The sequence below is a fragment of the Helicoverpa armigera genome, chromosome 23 (genome assembly GCF_030705265.1).
Source record: "Helicoverpa armigera isolate CAAS_96S chromosome 23, ASM3070526v1, whole genome shotgun sequence".
Lineage (NCBI taxonomy): Eukaryota > Metazoa > Arthropoda > Insecta > Lepidoptera > Noctuidae > Helicoverpa > Helicoverpa armigera.
This window is the reverse complement of record NC_087142.1, coordinates 6,019,885-6,033,857: the sequence shown is the minus strand read 5'-3', so window position 1 is coordinate 6,033,857 and position 13,973 is coordinate 6,019,885. Positions and strand designations below refer to the sequence as shown.

General features: G+C 36.8%; 2 protein-coding genes across 2 annotated transcripts; one reads left to right on the top strand and one right to left on the bottom strand.

Moving 5' to 3' along the window:
- The first annotated feature begins 397 nt into the window (after positions 1–397).
- Positions 398–6,114, top strand: LOC110382605 (leukocyte elastase inhibitor-like). Its single transcript, XM_021343254.3, has 7 exons — positions 398–599; positions 1,155–1,903; positions 2,259–2,438; positions 2,662–2,875; positions 3,827–4,041; positions 4,728–4,910; positions 5,667–6,114. The coding sequence occupies exons 1-7, from the start codon at positions 587–589 to the stop codon at positions 5,946–5,948; spliced, it is 1,836 nt and encodes a 611-aa protein (XP_021198929.3). The 5' UTR covers positions 398–586; the 3' UTR covers positions 5,949–6,114.
- A 5-nt stretch (positions 6,115–6,119) lies between these two features.
- On the bottom strand, positions 6,120–13,731 carry LOC110382608 (facilitated trehalose transporter Tret1). The gene is made up of 8 exons (XM_064040921.1): positions 13,623–13,731; positions 11,216–11,351; positions 10,632–10,860; positions 10,054–10,216; positions 9,118–9,335; positions 7,596–7,767; positions 6,558–6,844; positions 6,120–6,393 (listed from the first exon to the last, which is right to left on the bottom strand). The coding sequence occupies exons 1-8, from the start codon at positions 13,692–13,694 to the stop codon at positions 6,120–6,122; spliced, it is 1,551 nt and encodes a 516-aa protein (XP_063896991.1). The 5' UTR covers positions 13,695–13,731.
- Between the last annotated feature and the right edge of the window lie 242 nt (positions 13,732–13,973).

Sequence of the window (13,973 nt, the reverse complement as noted above, 5' to 3'; positions counted from 1 at the left end):
TCTCGTGACTAGGACAAAACAACAAACTGTAACATTTAATAATACGAACATGCTTCTATCATCGGTGAATAAACTTGACATAAAGACCCAATATGGCGCAACAGTTTAAAAAATATCCTACATAGTGAGTATTTTTAAATAATGTATCAAGGCTTGCCGAGGAAAAACACAAACCGGCTATCCACGGGAAAACCAATTCGTTTAGATTCCCACTTTATTTAATACATCAATTAATTCAAAGAATATCAACTTTAAAATCACTACGCTTTGAGTTCAAATTCCAACAACAATCAAATCATACTATGATAGAGGTGCTAATCTGTTTGATGTAAATACGACTTTACCTCCACGTGATAAAGTTTAAGGTCGTGTAACTAGTATTGTCAATTTTTTATTCGCAAGTTCTTGTTTACCGTCGCTCGGTTGCCAGTGTCAACTCAGTGGTCAGTGCATATACATGAACTGTGCGTTTGCGCATAAGATATAGTGATTAACAAAATTAACTCACCTCATGACTGAGGTCAAAAAGTGATAACAAAGTTAAACAAATAATTAAATCAAAATTGATTTGGAACACATCACAATCATGATTTTGATGAGTAAGTACTTATTTTTAAGTAATAATCGGATAACTGGTTTGAAAATAGTTAAGTTTCCAAGAAGTAGGAAAAAGCCTGAGTTTATAAATTGCTTGTCATGCACTAAGTTAGACAGTTATTCCAAGCATATTATATACAAAAAGTATAAATGCAAAACTTTCATTTACGAAGACAATTTTTAGAGAGTGCACTATATAAACGTCATGTAGGGTAGAGCTTTGAAAATGGGTAAGTTATACCTGCAGGCATCCTGATTGATATAAATAAACATGCTCGGGAACTCGTCTTCATAGGCACCCAGTGTTCTGGTTTTATTCCACTTTCAGGTCATTCGCTTATAGTGTAAGCCTGAGCTCTCATCTTTGCTCCTTTGTTTGTGTTTACTCACACAATACCGCGAATTTCAAAGTTAGTTAAGGATCTAGGTACTTCAATATTAGTCATACTTTTGGGGCTTAGTAAATACCCAGATGTGTATGTAGGTAACCAATAGATAGTGCAGTAAATAAGAGCTGTACAACTTATGTATTACTTCACTTGTGTAATTACTTCCAGGTATAACAATATGCTGTTTATTACTACAAGTTCAATCACAAGACGCATTTTTATCGCCATACTTGAACCTAAACGTGTTATACTTTAAAGATAACATTCCAAAAGCAGCATCATTACCTCCCAATGGACAAAATCAAGGAATAAGATACGATGAACAACCAAATAACAAAAGACAATCAACATCAGTGGAAATTGAAAGAAGTGCTGAAGTAGGGTATGCTTCTACTGTAGAACAAGTTCCAAATGGTAACAGACAAAATGTAGGGAGTAGAGAAGTATCAGCCGCTATGATATCAAGTAAAGAAACAGCACAACAGCTAGCAATGGAACGACAGGTAACGCCAGTTACACCATACAGACCACTTGCACCGCAAGCAGTAGAGAACAGACAGCTCGCATCAGAAAGAGCGAGTTATTGGCCTGAGATGTCACTGGCTAGACCAAGTGTGCCTGTACCTCAATCTGTACTGGACATGACACAGCGAAGACCTAATATACCTCAAGCATTAAAACTGCAAATGAATACTCTAGGTGTCCCTAATATGGCTCAAGTCTCTCCGGCGATACAATATAAGCCTGAGATATCGTTAGGTAGGCCCACAGTAGCCATTCCTGCGTCAGAATTGAACGGGCCTACTGATCCTCAGGAAGTCCTAGTAGCCCAACCATCGAGTGCCAAGGAACCTGCAAAACAGGGTTACAATTCTTTGTTATATTCAGTGACGAACTTCGGAGTTAATTTGTTGAAGGTAATTATGGAATGATGATTCATTAATTGTGTGTATTTTTATTCACTTGTTCCATGAGAATTTAAGTTTTGTAGTATCTGAGCAGAGGTTTGATGGTCATAAATAATCATCGTCATCTCCCTTGCCTTTACCCCAATTTTATTTAGGGCCGGCTCAGCATGTTGTTTTCTTCGTTTCTTTGATGAATATAAATATTGATACTAAATCTAATCTGTGAGCTATCTAATCAATTGGTCAAGTAAATATATTTTTAGGAAAAACACCTATCATTACTAGGTTCACACAAAAGAACTTGGTCTCAAAAATGTAACAGTCACACGGTATGAATGATTTATTTGTTCCTAAACTATTACAGAACATAGATGCTGCAAGTCCTGATGATAACGTGGTGGTGTCTCCGTACTCCATCACAACACTCTTGGCGATGGTGCAGCAAGGAGCGTGGGGGCAGACGCAGGAACAGATCGCGAATGCATTGCGCATGACATCGGAATCCAGTGCGTCAGCCTACGCGCAAATTACTGGAGATATCGAAGTAAGAAGAATTTGAAAGCCACTTTTTCTGTCGAAGATGATAAAGATTATAATCCATGCATTTATAGTGATAAACCTATCCATACCGTTGAATCAATTGTTTTCTATTTTGTAAAACTAACAGTCAAAACTCAGGTTTCCACACTCCTTTCTTCAAATAGCCTGACATGAAAAGTAGATCATCTATCCAAAATATTTACAATTTGACGTTACATTGTTTTTAGTCTCGCAACTCCCGCAATATTTTGAAGGTTGCGAACAATTTGTTCGTAGCTGATGGTTTCAACGTCAACCAGGACTTCAGGAAGACTGCAGTTGGTAGCTTTCACAGTGATATCACGCCTTTGAGCTTCACCAATGCAGGTGATGCGGCTAGCCAGATCAACAGTTGGGTGGCTTCCAAAACTGATAACAAGATTGAAAGACTTATTTCTCCTGGTATGTAGGTATTCTACCTGTTTATCTTTGTTTTGTCGAATCTTATTTACTTGAACTTGAGTATCTACTTTCAAAACGAATTCGTTTGCTACGAAAGAAACATTGTATTTCTGACGCTTAGCATGAAATGGTATATCGGAATACACAACTTTCCCAAATTTAGAAAACCTGTTTAAAAATAAGGTCCTCAAAGAAGATTTTCGAAAAAAGCTTTTTAATTTAAGATTAACGATTTTGAGTTCAATGTTTTGGAACATAAAAAGGCTTGGCAATAAAAGTGAGTAAGGGCTTATTTTTAAACCGATTCAATTTGAACCCTGCTTTTTTTTTGTTTTGTAATTTTACATTCTTTATTTTGGTATTGCTTAAGTTACTAAATTAACTTAATTCGTGTCCACATCAATTTATTAAAGAATGTTTCGATATTGTGGATAAATCCAGGTATGATGAAATTAAACGACTTGTTATGACGCATATCAACCAGTTAGGTGGCTTTAGTGCATCTATATTTAATGCACCCTTCTTTATGCGCACCTGTTTATCGCACATCCTGCGACTTTTTGCAAAAAAATGATTTGCGAAATACTTGCAGTGTTATAAAGTACTTTATTTTTTATATACATATTTTACACATAGTACATATTTATATGTATTTGCGGTCTTTGTGAAGATCGCTCTTGATTAACATCAAAATTCAAATGTGAACAATAAATTCGAACTGAACCATAATTTGTAAGGGCTTATGCTAACTAATTACTCGTAAGAAATTACCCCAAAAATACAAGACGTAATTAATTGCAACAATTTAAAATGAAATCTACAAACCAACATTTAAATGAAAACTAATGTATAACGATATAAAAAAGGTTCAGAAGGATCGAGATCTTCTTTTTTGGGGAATCGGCTCAAATTAAAACACCCCTAATAACAAATTTTATTTTTTCTTTCCAGCTTCCCTCGGTTCCATGACACAATTAGTGATGGTAAACGCAGTATACTTCAAGGGTCTGTGGGACGCACCATTTAGAGTTGACGCGACCACTCCTCGGGAATTCCACCTCAGTAATGGACAAAAAAAGACGGCGCAGTTCATGCGTATGCGCAAGACGTTCAAGACCGGTACCGACCCGTCTAATAATGCGAACGTTATTTTGCTGCCCTTTGAAGTAAGTGTAGCTAGAATATTAATAAAAAAAGTATATCTGTTTGTAGGGATGTGAATTGTGAAAATGATAGTCTTAGTGTTAGTTAGACTCTAAGGATCGAGAGGTGTGGAGACGAGACAAGATTGGGAGGCCTTTGCCCAGCAGTGGGACAATGAAGGCTAAGAAAAAAAAGTGTTAGTCTTGGGATGTCTTATTTAAATAACGAATTCCCCAGTTACGGATACAGAGTTGGTTATAGAGTTTACTATAATAGGTTATGTTTGTGTGAAACCGATTCGAATAGCTTGTATTGTTGTACATAAATAAAGGATGAATGATATATGTCACATCTAGCTTTGTCGGGCTTTGTTTATATTGGAAAGTACCTAATATTTTGGTAACAATAGAAAAATCGAGCATGTGACTCAGATCAATTTAAAATCGGGTATTTCCAAAACAGTTAGCCGATTGAAAATTAATGACAGTATCCTTACTGAATAGTAGGTACTTGGATTACGAAGCATTTACAAAAATATAGGTACCCATATGACGTTCTATATCATCTATGGCGAAAAAAGAATACCATAAAGTACCTATCCATCAATGGAGTTTCTTAGCCGTTCTTTTCCATACGAAGTGCTTGTAAAGGCCTAAACAAAATAAATGATTTGACTTTAACTTTGAATGTATTTCTATTTCTATTCCAGCGTGAAGAATACTACATGATGATCATACTGCCGGCCCCATCAATGAGCATACGGAACACCCTGGCTTCACTGACAGACGCCAGGCTGCTCAGCTACCTCAGCTTCAGCACTATGGACACTGAACTCGAGCTGCCGAAGTTTACTGCTAGAGCTGACACTGATCTCAAAGACGTTTTTGCAAAGGTTAGTAACAAGTCCCGGCTGTCATTGAATGTCCTTGGTAGGAAGAAGCCAGTAAGTCTGACACCAGTCTAACCAACGGGTATCGGGTTGCCCGGGTAACTGGGTTGAGGCGGTCAGATAGGCAGTTGCTCCATGTAAAACGCTGGTACGGAAGCCGATCCTAATATATTGGGAAAAGGCTGGGTTGATGATGATGAGTAATTTATAATTACTGTCCCGTTGGAGTAAAGGTTGAATACTAGTCAAGTTGGGCCAAAATCATTGTGGCTTTTAAGTAAATAAAATGAGATTTCTAAGCTTCTTATCGAAGAGTTGTATACAAATAATGATCATGATCATCATCATGTCATCGTTTTTGAATATAATGTTAATTTTATGGAATATAATAAATGAAACATCATAAATCTTAGTAAACACACCGTTTTGACCCTTCATTATTATATTATAAATCAAAGGTCATTGTCACTTAATTACATTTCATATAAAAAACAGGTTAGTGACGTAGGCGACCTTTATGTAACCAGAAACATAATTATTTCGAACATTTTCCTTATTTGTGTTGTAACTGTTATTATCTTAAAAATATTAAGTCGAGAAAAGTATTTTTATTGGTAACTTATTTTCGATAAACTGTGTATTAACAAGACTGATAGCTGGTTGCTTTACAACAAAACGTTTAATTGTTGTCAATATTTTAATCTGTGTTTTTTTCACATGAAAATTATTGAATTTTAATGTATTTATGTCTGTTTCCAGATGGGCATCACAAATATGTTCACTCGCTACGCGGAGCTTAATGGCGTGGGTTCTTTTCGCGCTTTCTCACCGCAAATTTCTTCGGCTGTTCATTCTGCAGTATTATCCATTGACGAAAAAGGGGGTTCGGCTGCTGCAGCCACGGCATTCGCTGCCGTAGCACTATCATATGACGAACCATCCATACGATTCAGGGTCAACAGACCTTTCATAGCCGTCATATGGGATAGCAAAACCTCCCTTCCTCTATTCATGGCGAAAATCGAAGACCCTCAACCATAGACTGCACGCTCGTAACTTAAAAATACTCACTGCTATAATACGTTTAAGAAACTAGACTTAAAAATAAAAATGCGTAATTTAGTAATAATTATTATTTATATTTAATCCGAATTGGATCTAGTCTAATTTGTTCTTAGTCTAAAAATATAAATTAAGTACAAACGAAGTCATTTATTTCTTTTTCTTGAATATGTTTATGAACCAGTCGTCGGCGAATATCCTGAGTCTTCCTTCGTAGTATGATTCGATTTCTTGAAGGGATTTTCCTTCAGTTTCTGGCATGAAGAAGTACAGGTAGATGGTGCCGAGGTAAGCGAAGGCTGCGTATGTGGCGAAGGCTCCCGTGAGCCTGAAGTGGGTCTCCAAGTCTATGAAGGTCTTCGAGCCGATAAACATGACCACGTAGTTCCAGGCTGCTCCCGTGCCTTGGGCTGAGGCTCGACTCCTGATAAACGAATTTTTATGTTATCATAATTCTATAATGCTTTAAAAATTGAATTCTCTCAAAGTTCGCTTATCAACACACTGACAAAGTTGCGGTCATTATTCTTAAGAGATATTTAATTTAAAAAAGTTAATTATATCTAGCTATAAACATTGAAATCTCACCTGAAAGGGAACACTTCTCCAAGTATAACCCAAGACACATTAAACCCAGTAAATATAGTGAGAAGATAGAAGAATATCAACGGCACCACACTCTTCTCTTCTGGGAACGTCTTTGGGTCATACGAAGACACGGTATCAGCTAGATTAGCTCCGGCATAGATGCTGAGCACGGTACAGCATACACCTGATGCGAACATGGAAGATATGCCCAGTTTGCGTTTGCCGACGGACTTTATTATGCCAATGACGACAACGCTTGCTATAAGTGTTATTACTCCTACCATTACCTGGGATCAAATATTTTATGAATTAGTCTCATTGGTATTTAATTTTATGATGATGATGATGTTATTGTTTTATGTGTATGTATCGGAGATTGTGAAGCAATCCAAAGAAATCATATTCTTGCAAGTTGGTTCTTTAAGAAATGTAATCACATTGTAAGAATTTTAAAGTAAGATAAGGATACTACTGACTTGCAAGATGACTGTACAACCAGTACTTTGTAATGTATTTGCTCAATATACAGTTATTGGTGTAAGTAAACGTTTTAGTGGATTAACATAAATCAGTTTTAATGAGCTTGGAAACAATTGGCACGTTTAAAACATTGTCACACGTGTAGGGTATAAAGAAGAAAAGATGACGACTATGTATGTACCTCTATGACCTTACTGATAGTTACAGATATTTTGTAAAGAATATGACAAAAGACGACCGATTGGTCGCACGAGTCGACGTTGAAAACCATTTGACAAAACACTACACACATGAACAGCCAACAAAGATAAAAAATGCTTTACATATACGTGAATGGGAAGTTTTGTAAGGCGTTTTTATGCTGCAGTTTTTGTCAATAACAAAAATTAAACAACATATATCATTGGGTTCATTAGTCGCAAAGATGTAAACTAAATTAGCATTAGGCCAGACTTAAAAAGGATTAATTTGAAAACGACAGATGATAATGATAATGAAGATGATACTGCAACTAAAAGGTAAATAAAGTTACTAATAGAAACATCACAGAATACTTACGACAATATTCTTGCTATCATCTGCCATGCCGAAAGCAGAGCAGACATTGACCATGTTTGGCTTGACCGGAGTGAGACCGCTCATGACGACGAAGGTAAAGTATAGCATCGTGAGGGTTAGAGGCCTCAAGGTTTCCTTGCAAAGCATCACTATGTTGAACTTGGTGAAGAACCTACAAATAAGGACAAATGATTTATGGCTTGTAAGTATTCTCTGTAGTCCAGTCACAATATATTGCAGTTCTCCTAAAAGGTTTCGTTTGTTTTTCTAGTATGGTATTAAATCCTTCGATTGATAAACAACGTTTGAAGTGAGTGTTCAGATGAATTATACGTTTTAGATAAACTGTGGGAACAGTGTCTTTCAGAAGTAGGGGAGATGTTCCCAAAACGGGTAAGCTAAGGGAAGATGTTAAATAAAATAACCAAGAACATTACATGCGACTTGTATTTGTACTCATAGGGTTGTTTATATAATAAACTTTGGAAAACATAAGATAGTCTTAGTAATCTTCTTTAAAATTCAGAAAAAAGTCAAAAAAATAAACCCCTTCGAAATACCCGCTTTGCCCTCGGGGGAGTCCTAAAACGGGTAACGCCTTTGGGCAAAGCAGGTAATGAATGAATATATGTGATAAATGAATTAGAAAACGTATCTTAGCATCCTGTTATCCAGGAAATCTTTATCGTTAATTAGTCTCCTTAATTATATTAAACAGTTTTCTTATTTTGATCAGTCTAGATCACTTTTTTACTTTATTAAATGTTACATTTGAAATTATAATCCTACCAGCAGATAATTTTGTTAAAAATCAGAGAAAACATATTTTAATTTCTTTTTCACGCTGTTCCTGTACTTCTTCAGCTCTCTGTGGCTTCCTTTGTCTTCGATTAGCTTTCTGTGGGATCAATTGAGGAAGTGCCCCCTTATTTCAAATCGGGTAGTCACCCGTTATGCCCCTACCCGTTTTGCCCAAAAGCACGTTTTTAATTTCAACTACCTTAACCTTAAAACAGTAAACAAGGAGACCACTAAGTATTCACAATTAATAAGCATATAACATGCAAAATGATAATACAAAACTGCAAAAACCGTATCTTGCACCATATTTGAGTAGTCAGCACTAGTATAATCCGATTTTTTTTAATAAACTCTGCAAAAAACTTTTTTTACATCTAATCTCGAAAACGCTCGTTCTAGGCGCGCGAGCCAACTGACCGTGATCGGCGGGGTGGTAGTGCACCGCTCTAACTCACAGGTTCACACTAAGACCTATACGAATGGCAAGGCCTACCCGTTTTAGGAAGGGTACCCGTTTTAGGAACATCTCCCGTTAGCAGTTGCTACCATTAAATCTATTCTTATTCTTATTCTTTATTGCACACTAAACAGTAAATACATACGGGATACAGACAGTTATGTACAACGGCGAGCTTAACCCAGAATTGGGTATGTTTAATATTGTAAAATTGAACTTCTAATATCCTCACGTCTGGTTATGTATCAATCACTGTAGTGTTACCTCTTAAAAACATTCATCTCATAGTGATCACATTGAGACTCATCTCGTTTCTCCTTCCAACAGATGACGCAGCCATCCAAACTCTTGGAGTATACCACGAGCTCATCAAATTCTTCCTTCACGTTATCCGCTGTGGTCCAGCCTCGGAGGTAACATAAGGATTTCAGAGCATCTTTCTCCCGACCTTGAGAGAGCAACCAAACTGGTGTATCTGGGACCTATGAATGTTGAACGATTAGTTTACATTAAAGAACTGACCGTTTTCTATGGGTGCAAGTTTTTTGATATTTGGGTCGTCTTTACGCCGACTTCAATATTTAATTTCGCAAAAGAGTAGTGCACACACTTATTCACTTCCAGAGGCTGAAGCTGAGGCTGATTGTTATAGTTTTGGTGTCAATAATAGTGGCATGATATTCTTAATTCAGAGGCAGTTGGGATTCAGTTGGCAGCACTTGTTTTCTCAATCTGACTGGACGAGCCATTTGTAAGATATTATAATCCTCCTCTTCCTCCGAGCCTTTTCCCAAACTATGTTGGGGTCAGCTTCCAGTCTAACCGGATTCAGCTGAGTACCAGTGCTTTACAAGAAGCGACTGCCTATCTGACCTCCTCAACCCAGTTACCCGGGCAACCCGATACCCTTTGGTTAGACTGGTGTCAGACTTACTAGCTTCAGACTACCCGTAACGACTGCCAAGGATGTTCAATGACAGCCGGGACCTACAGTTTAACGTGCCATCCGAAACACAGTCATTGGTGTCTAAGATATACTTAGAAAGTACATACAACCTTGGAAAAGTTGCATTGGTACTTGCCTGACCTGGAATCGAACCCGCGCCCTCATACTCGAGAGGTTGGTTCTTTGCCCACTAGGCCACCACGACTTACGTAAGATATTATAATGAAAGGCATAAATATTCTGCCGATACTTACAGCACCTATAACAACCAGGAGCATAGACGTGAAAGGAATGGAGATGCAGATGATGGCTGCAACCCGCCACGTCACCACAGACCCGAGGAAGTACATCGCAAATATGCCGATGGACAGAAACAACTGGGTGACGGTGCATAACGCTCCACGCACTGATGGTTCACTGAAATATTTGTGTTTTGTAACTTCTGAAATACTACGACATTACAATGACAAAAAGCAGCGCATATTAGCTATTTCCCGTCTACTGTAATTCCAATTGATTATTTACGTATTTTATGTCCTCCTCCTGAAATATTGCACAAATGCAAATCAACGTTGTAGTTGAATTGTTATTTATTCTAGCAAATCTTTTATACATATAAAAAGGCTCGGGGAAAAAAATGGCTCCTGAATTCTTCTTTCAATGGGGAAACTTTACTACTTCGGTAAATCTGAGAGGGAGAATTGAATGAAAAGAAGTTCCTCTTTGACATTTGTATCTCTAAGAATATTGTGCTTGTAGTAGGTAATAGGTATAATATCAACAAGCAAGCCAAACAATAGAAGGGATTTTTTAGTCTTCATAAGGTATCTACCTGATTTCTGAAACATAAGAGTTGATAGGTGCTTCCATGATCCCAGTTCCTATGCCCAGCAGTGCGTTCCCAATGAACAAAATGGGAACGTTCCAGGCAAAATACATGAGGATCCAGGCTATCACATGTGGTATGTTGACCAGGAATGTAGCTCTCTTTCTTCCGACATAGTCTACTAATGGTCCGGAGAGTAGTGCTCCGAATGGCTGCGTCAGAAATGAAAGACTGCCTGTAAATTAAAATTGAATGATAAAAAATGTGCGAGCTTTTATTTTAAGTTGGTCAATCAGTGGGAACGATTCCCCTTTATTCATATCTTATATTCGCCTTAGTTTTTAGTACCTCAGAATTGTGGCCGCTAAAGTTACCCACGACACAGGCCGAGTATTGTATAACGAGGCATCATTTTGTTGCTTCTTCATAATAAATGAAAATAAACATAGGTAGAAAAAGAACTTTGGATGTATAAAATCCTAATTAAACTGTCTAGGCATGCCGGTTATTTCAAGATTACGAATACATACTTAAAAAGATTGTTATGACCTTTTAGAGTTTTTCTGTGATCATAAAATCCTAGTACTTACCAAACCATGACGCTTCGCTGTCTGTGAATGACAAACTGCCTGGTGCGTTCAGTAAGTCTGGTATCACTATGGTGGCGAAACTGACGGCCATGCCCAAATCCAGGAGTAGCAGGTTCGGTGCCATACTTGCTATGAGCTGTAACATTACCTCTTTATTAAAAATCCGTATGACAGTGGTGAGTAACTGGGCCGATGAGGTCAGACAGGTAGTCGCTCTTCGTAAAACAAACTGGTAATCAGCTGCATCTGGTGAGATTGGAAGCCGGCCCCGACATAGTTGGGAAAAGGCTCGGGAGATGATCGCTTTTCATAAATGTGGTGATTAATTCTTACACCTTCAAGTGTGTGAGAATATGCCCAAACCGAGCAGTTTTTTAGGAAGGTTGATAAAAAGTAACAACTTTTTATGCAAATTGCATTATTTAGATCTTCCTTTGGGCTCAGTGCAAAACTTGCTTGTTAGGTATCATAAGTTATACACATATTTAAAGTATTTTTTAACTGTTCATGCATCTTTAGCGGCTTTTTCTTTCATTCCTCTTGAATAATTTTGGTATCGCAACATCTCTATCAGTAAAACACTGTCTTCTGATTCATGTCGTTATGTTCGTTATGTTGTGTATGATCTACAGTCATACACAATATACACTCTTGGAAGTATGTCTTCAGTATACCCTCATTTGACGCCCATACAATAGATGACGAGATTTAAATTACAGCTATCAAACAAATGGCCAAGATATTTAATACCTTGTTTTTCCAATTACAAGTTGATACCTTCTCATTATCCTCAAGTATCTAATTGTGATCCATTATGTGAATGCATAATTAGGTATGACGAAGACCAAAGGCTGGTCCTCTTAAAGTTGACTATAAATTGTAGGAAATAAACTGCTGTCTCATATATCGGAAGTTTCCTTATTATACTTATTAATGACCTTTATTCGTACACGTTACTTCATGATGAATGCACAAGGATCACACGAAACTTAGCCACGTGTCTTTGTCGCATCCCGTTTCAAGTCAAAGGTATGTCTGTCCTCTATCTCCACGGTCACTAAGGAACTTTACAGATAGATGATTAGTGTGAAAACGTGAGAAATATTTTCCTATGGTACATCTATGTTTATTCATTTTATTATTTATGTTACACACTTTAAAAGAAATTTCTGCAAGCAAACCTTTGAAGGGAGATGTTAATACTTTAATGAGAGTTAAAAAGCCGTGGTGGCCAAGTGATAAAGGCACTAGCGTCCCGAGTATGAGTGTTTGAGTTCGATTTCAGGTCTGGCAAGATCTGATGTTACTTTTCTAAGATTGTGGGCCTGTCAAAGTCAAAGTCAAAATGGTTATTGTCAAGTTTCTTTCTTCTGGCGCAGTCGGGTAAAAAGATACGGAACAGAAGGTATGAGGAATTACGCTGTTATAGTGTCATCAGAACATTTTTTATTGACAACGTTCTTAATTGAACCAGATCGACCTTAGGCGTTTTTACTACATGCCATTTAATTTTCACGCTGGGTTTAACGCTATAGTAGTAATCTTTGTCACTAAAACCAAGTAGGAAAGTAGTGGATAGCGGTCAGTGGATGGTCTTAACTAGGTATCTTTTTTGTAGCCAGCTGTTTTTGTACGAAGAGTGGAAAGTAGATTTTTTACCTAATTTGGCTATAATAATAGGCTTAGTTGCCTTAGCCTTTTGAAAAATATGGTTCAGCTAAAAAGCAAACCATACTATTACGTCATTAGCATCTTAATATAATTTAAAAGGGATACTGTCATACATCATCAAAATATGCTACTATTTAAAAACAAAACAAAATCAAAGATGAAATCGACTTTGTTATACAATGTGAATAAAATACAATTTCTATTACTTAAACTTCATTGAATGTAATATGCATGTACAGTAGTTACAGAACCTGAATTAAAATTTACCTACTTCTCTTTCGCATAAAAGTGTATATTGTTTTTATTTTGCATGATTCTCATAATTTATCTGATGCTACAAACTCATTGTAATATGAATCAAGGGATGCGAGGACAATTTATAAAACTTGGTGTGTAGTAGGCAGTCAAAACGTATTTTTTTAACAATGAGAAAATATAATTAATTAATTAATCTTTAGGTACCTACATTGTTTCAAAGGCAATCTAAAAATCCATCTTTGCATGATCATTCTTTTCTGTTTTACGGAAGGGAGTATCTACTTAATTACTAGCTTTTACCCGCGTCCCGACGCCGGATGGTACAAAAAGTATCCTATGTACTTCTCCCGGGTCTAAGCTACCTAACCTTTTAATTTTCAGCTTAAACAGTTCAGTCATTCTTGAGTTATAAAATGTGTAACTAACACGACTTTCTTTTATAGAATATATAGATATAGATTTAATGAAAGGTACTTACTTGTGCAGTTACCGATCTTATCCTGCTAACAGGGAGAGGCACATCCTTTATTTCTGTTATTTTGTACACCATTTTGAATTAATTATAACTTCTATTTCAAAATAAATATATTGATTTATCTAATTAATAATTGTAATTATATCACTAAACTCCATCAAATATACTTTATAATGTAAACGTTTTATTTTAATTAAACATTTCCGTCATTTTCGCGCGGGAAATCTTTTTTTTTATGACACTGCACGGTTGCCTCGTTCAGCCAGAGCGCGCTAAATGGCCACAGATAAAAATGTGACAACTTCACGAAGCTACTCTCAATCTTTGTACAGCCTTTATTTATTTCACTGTTTG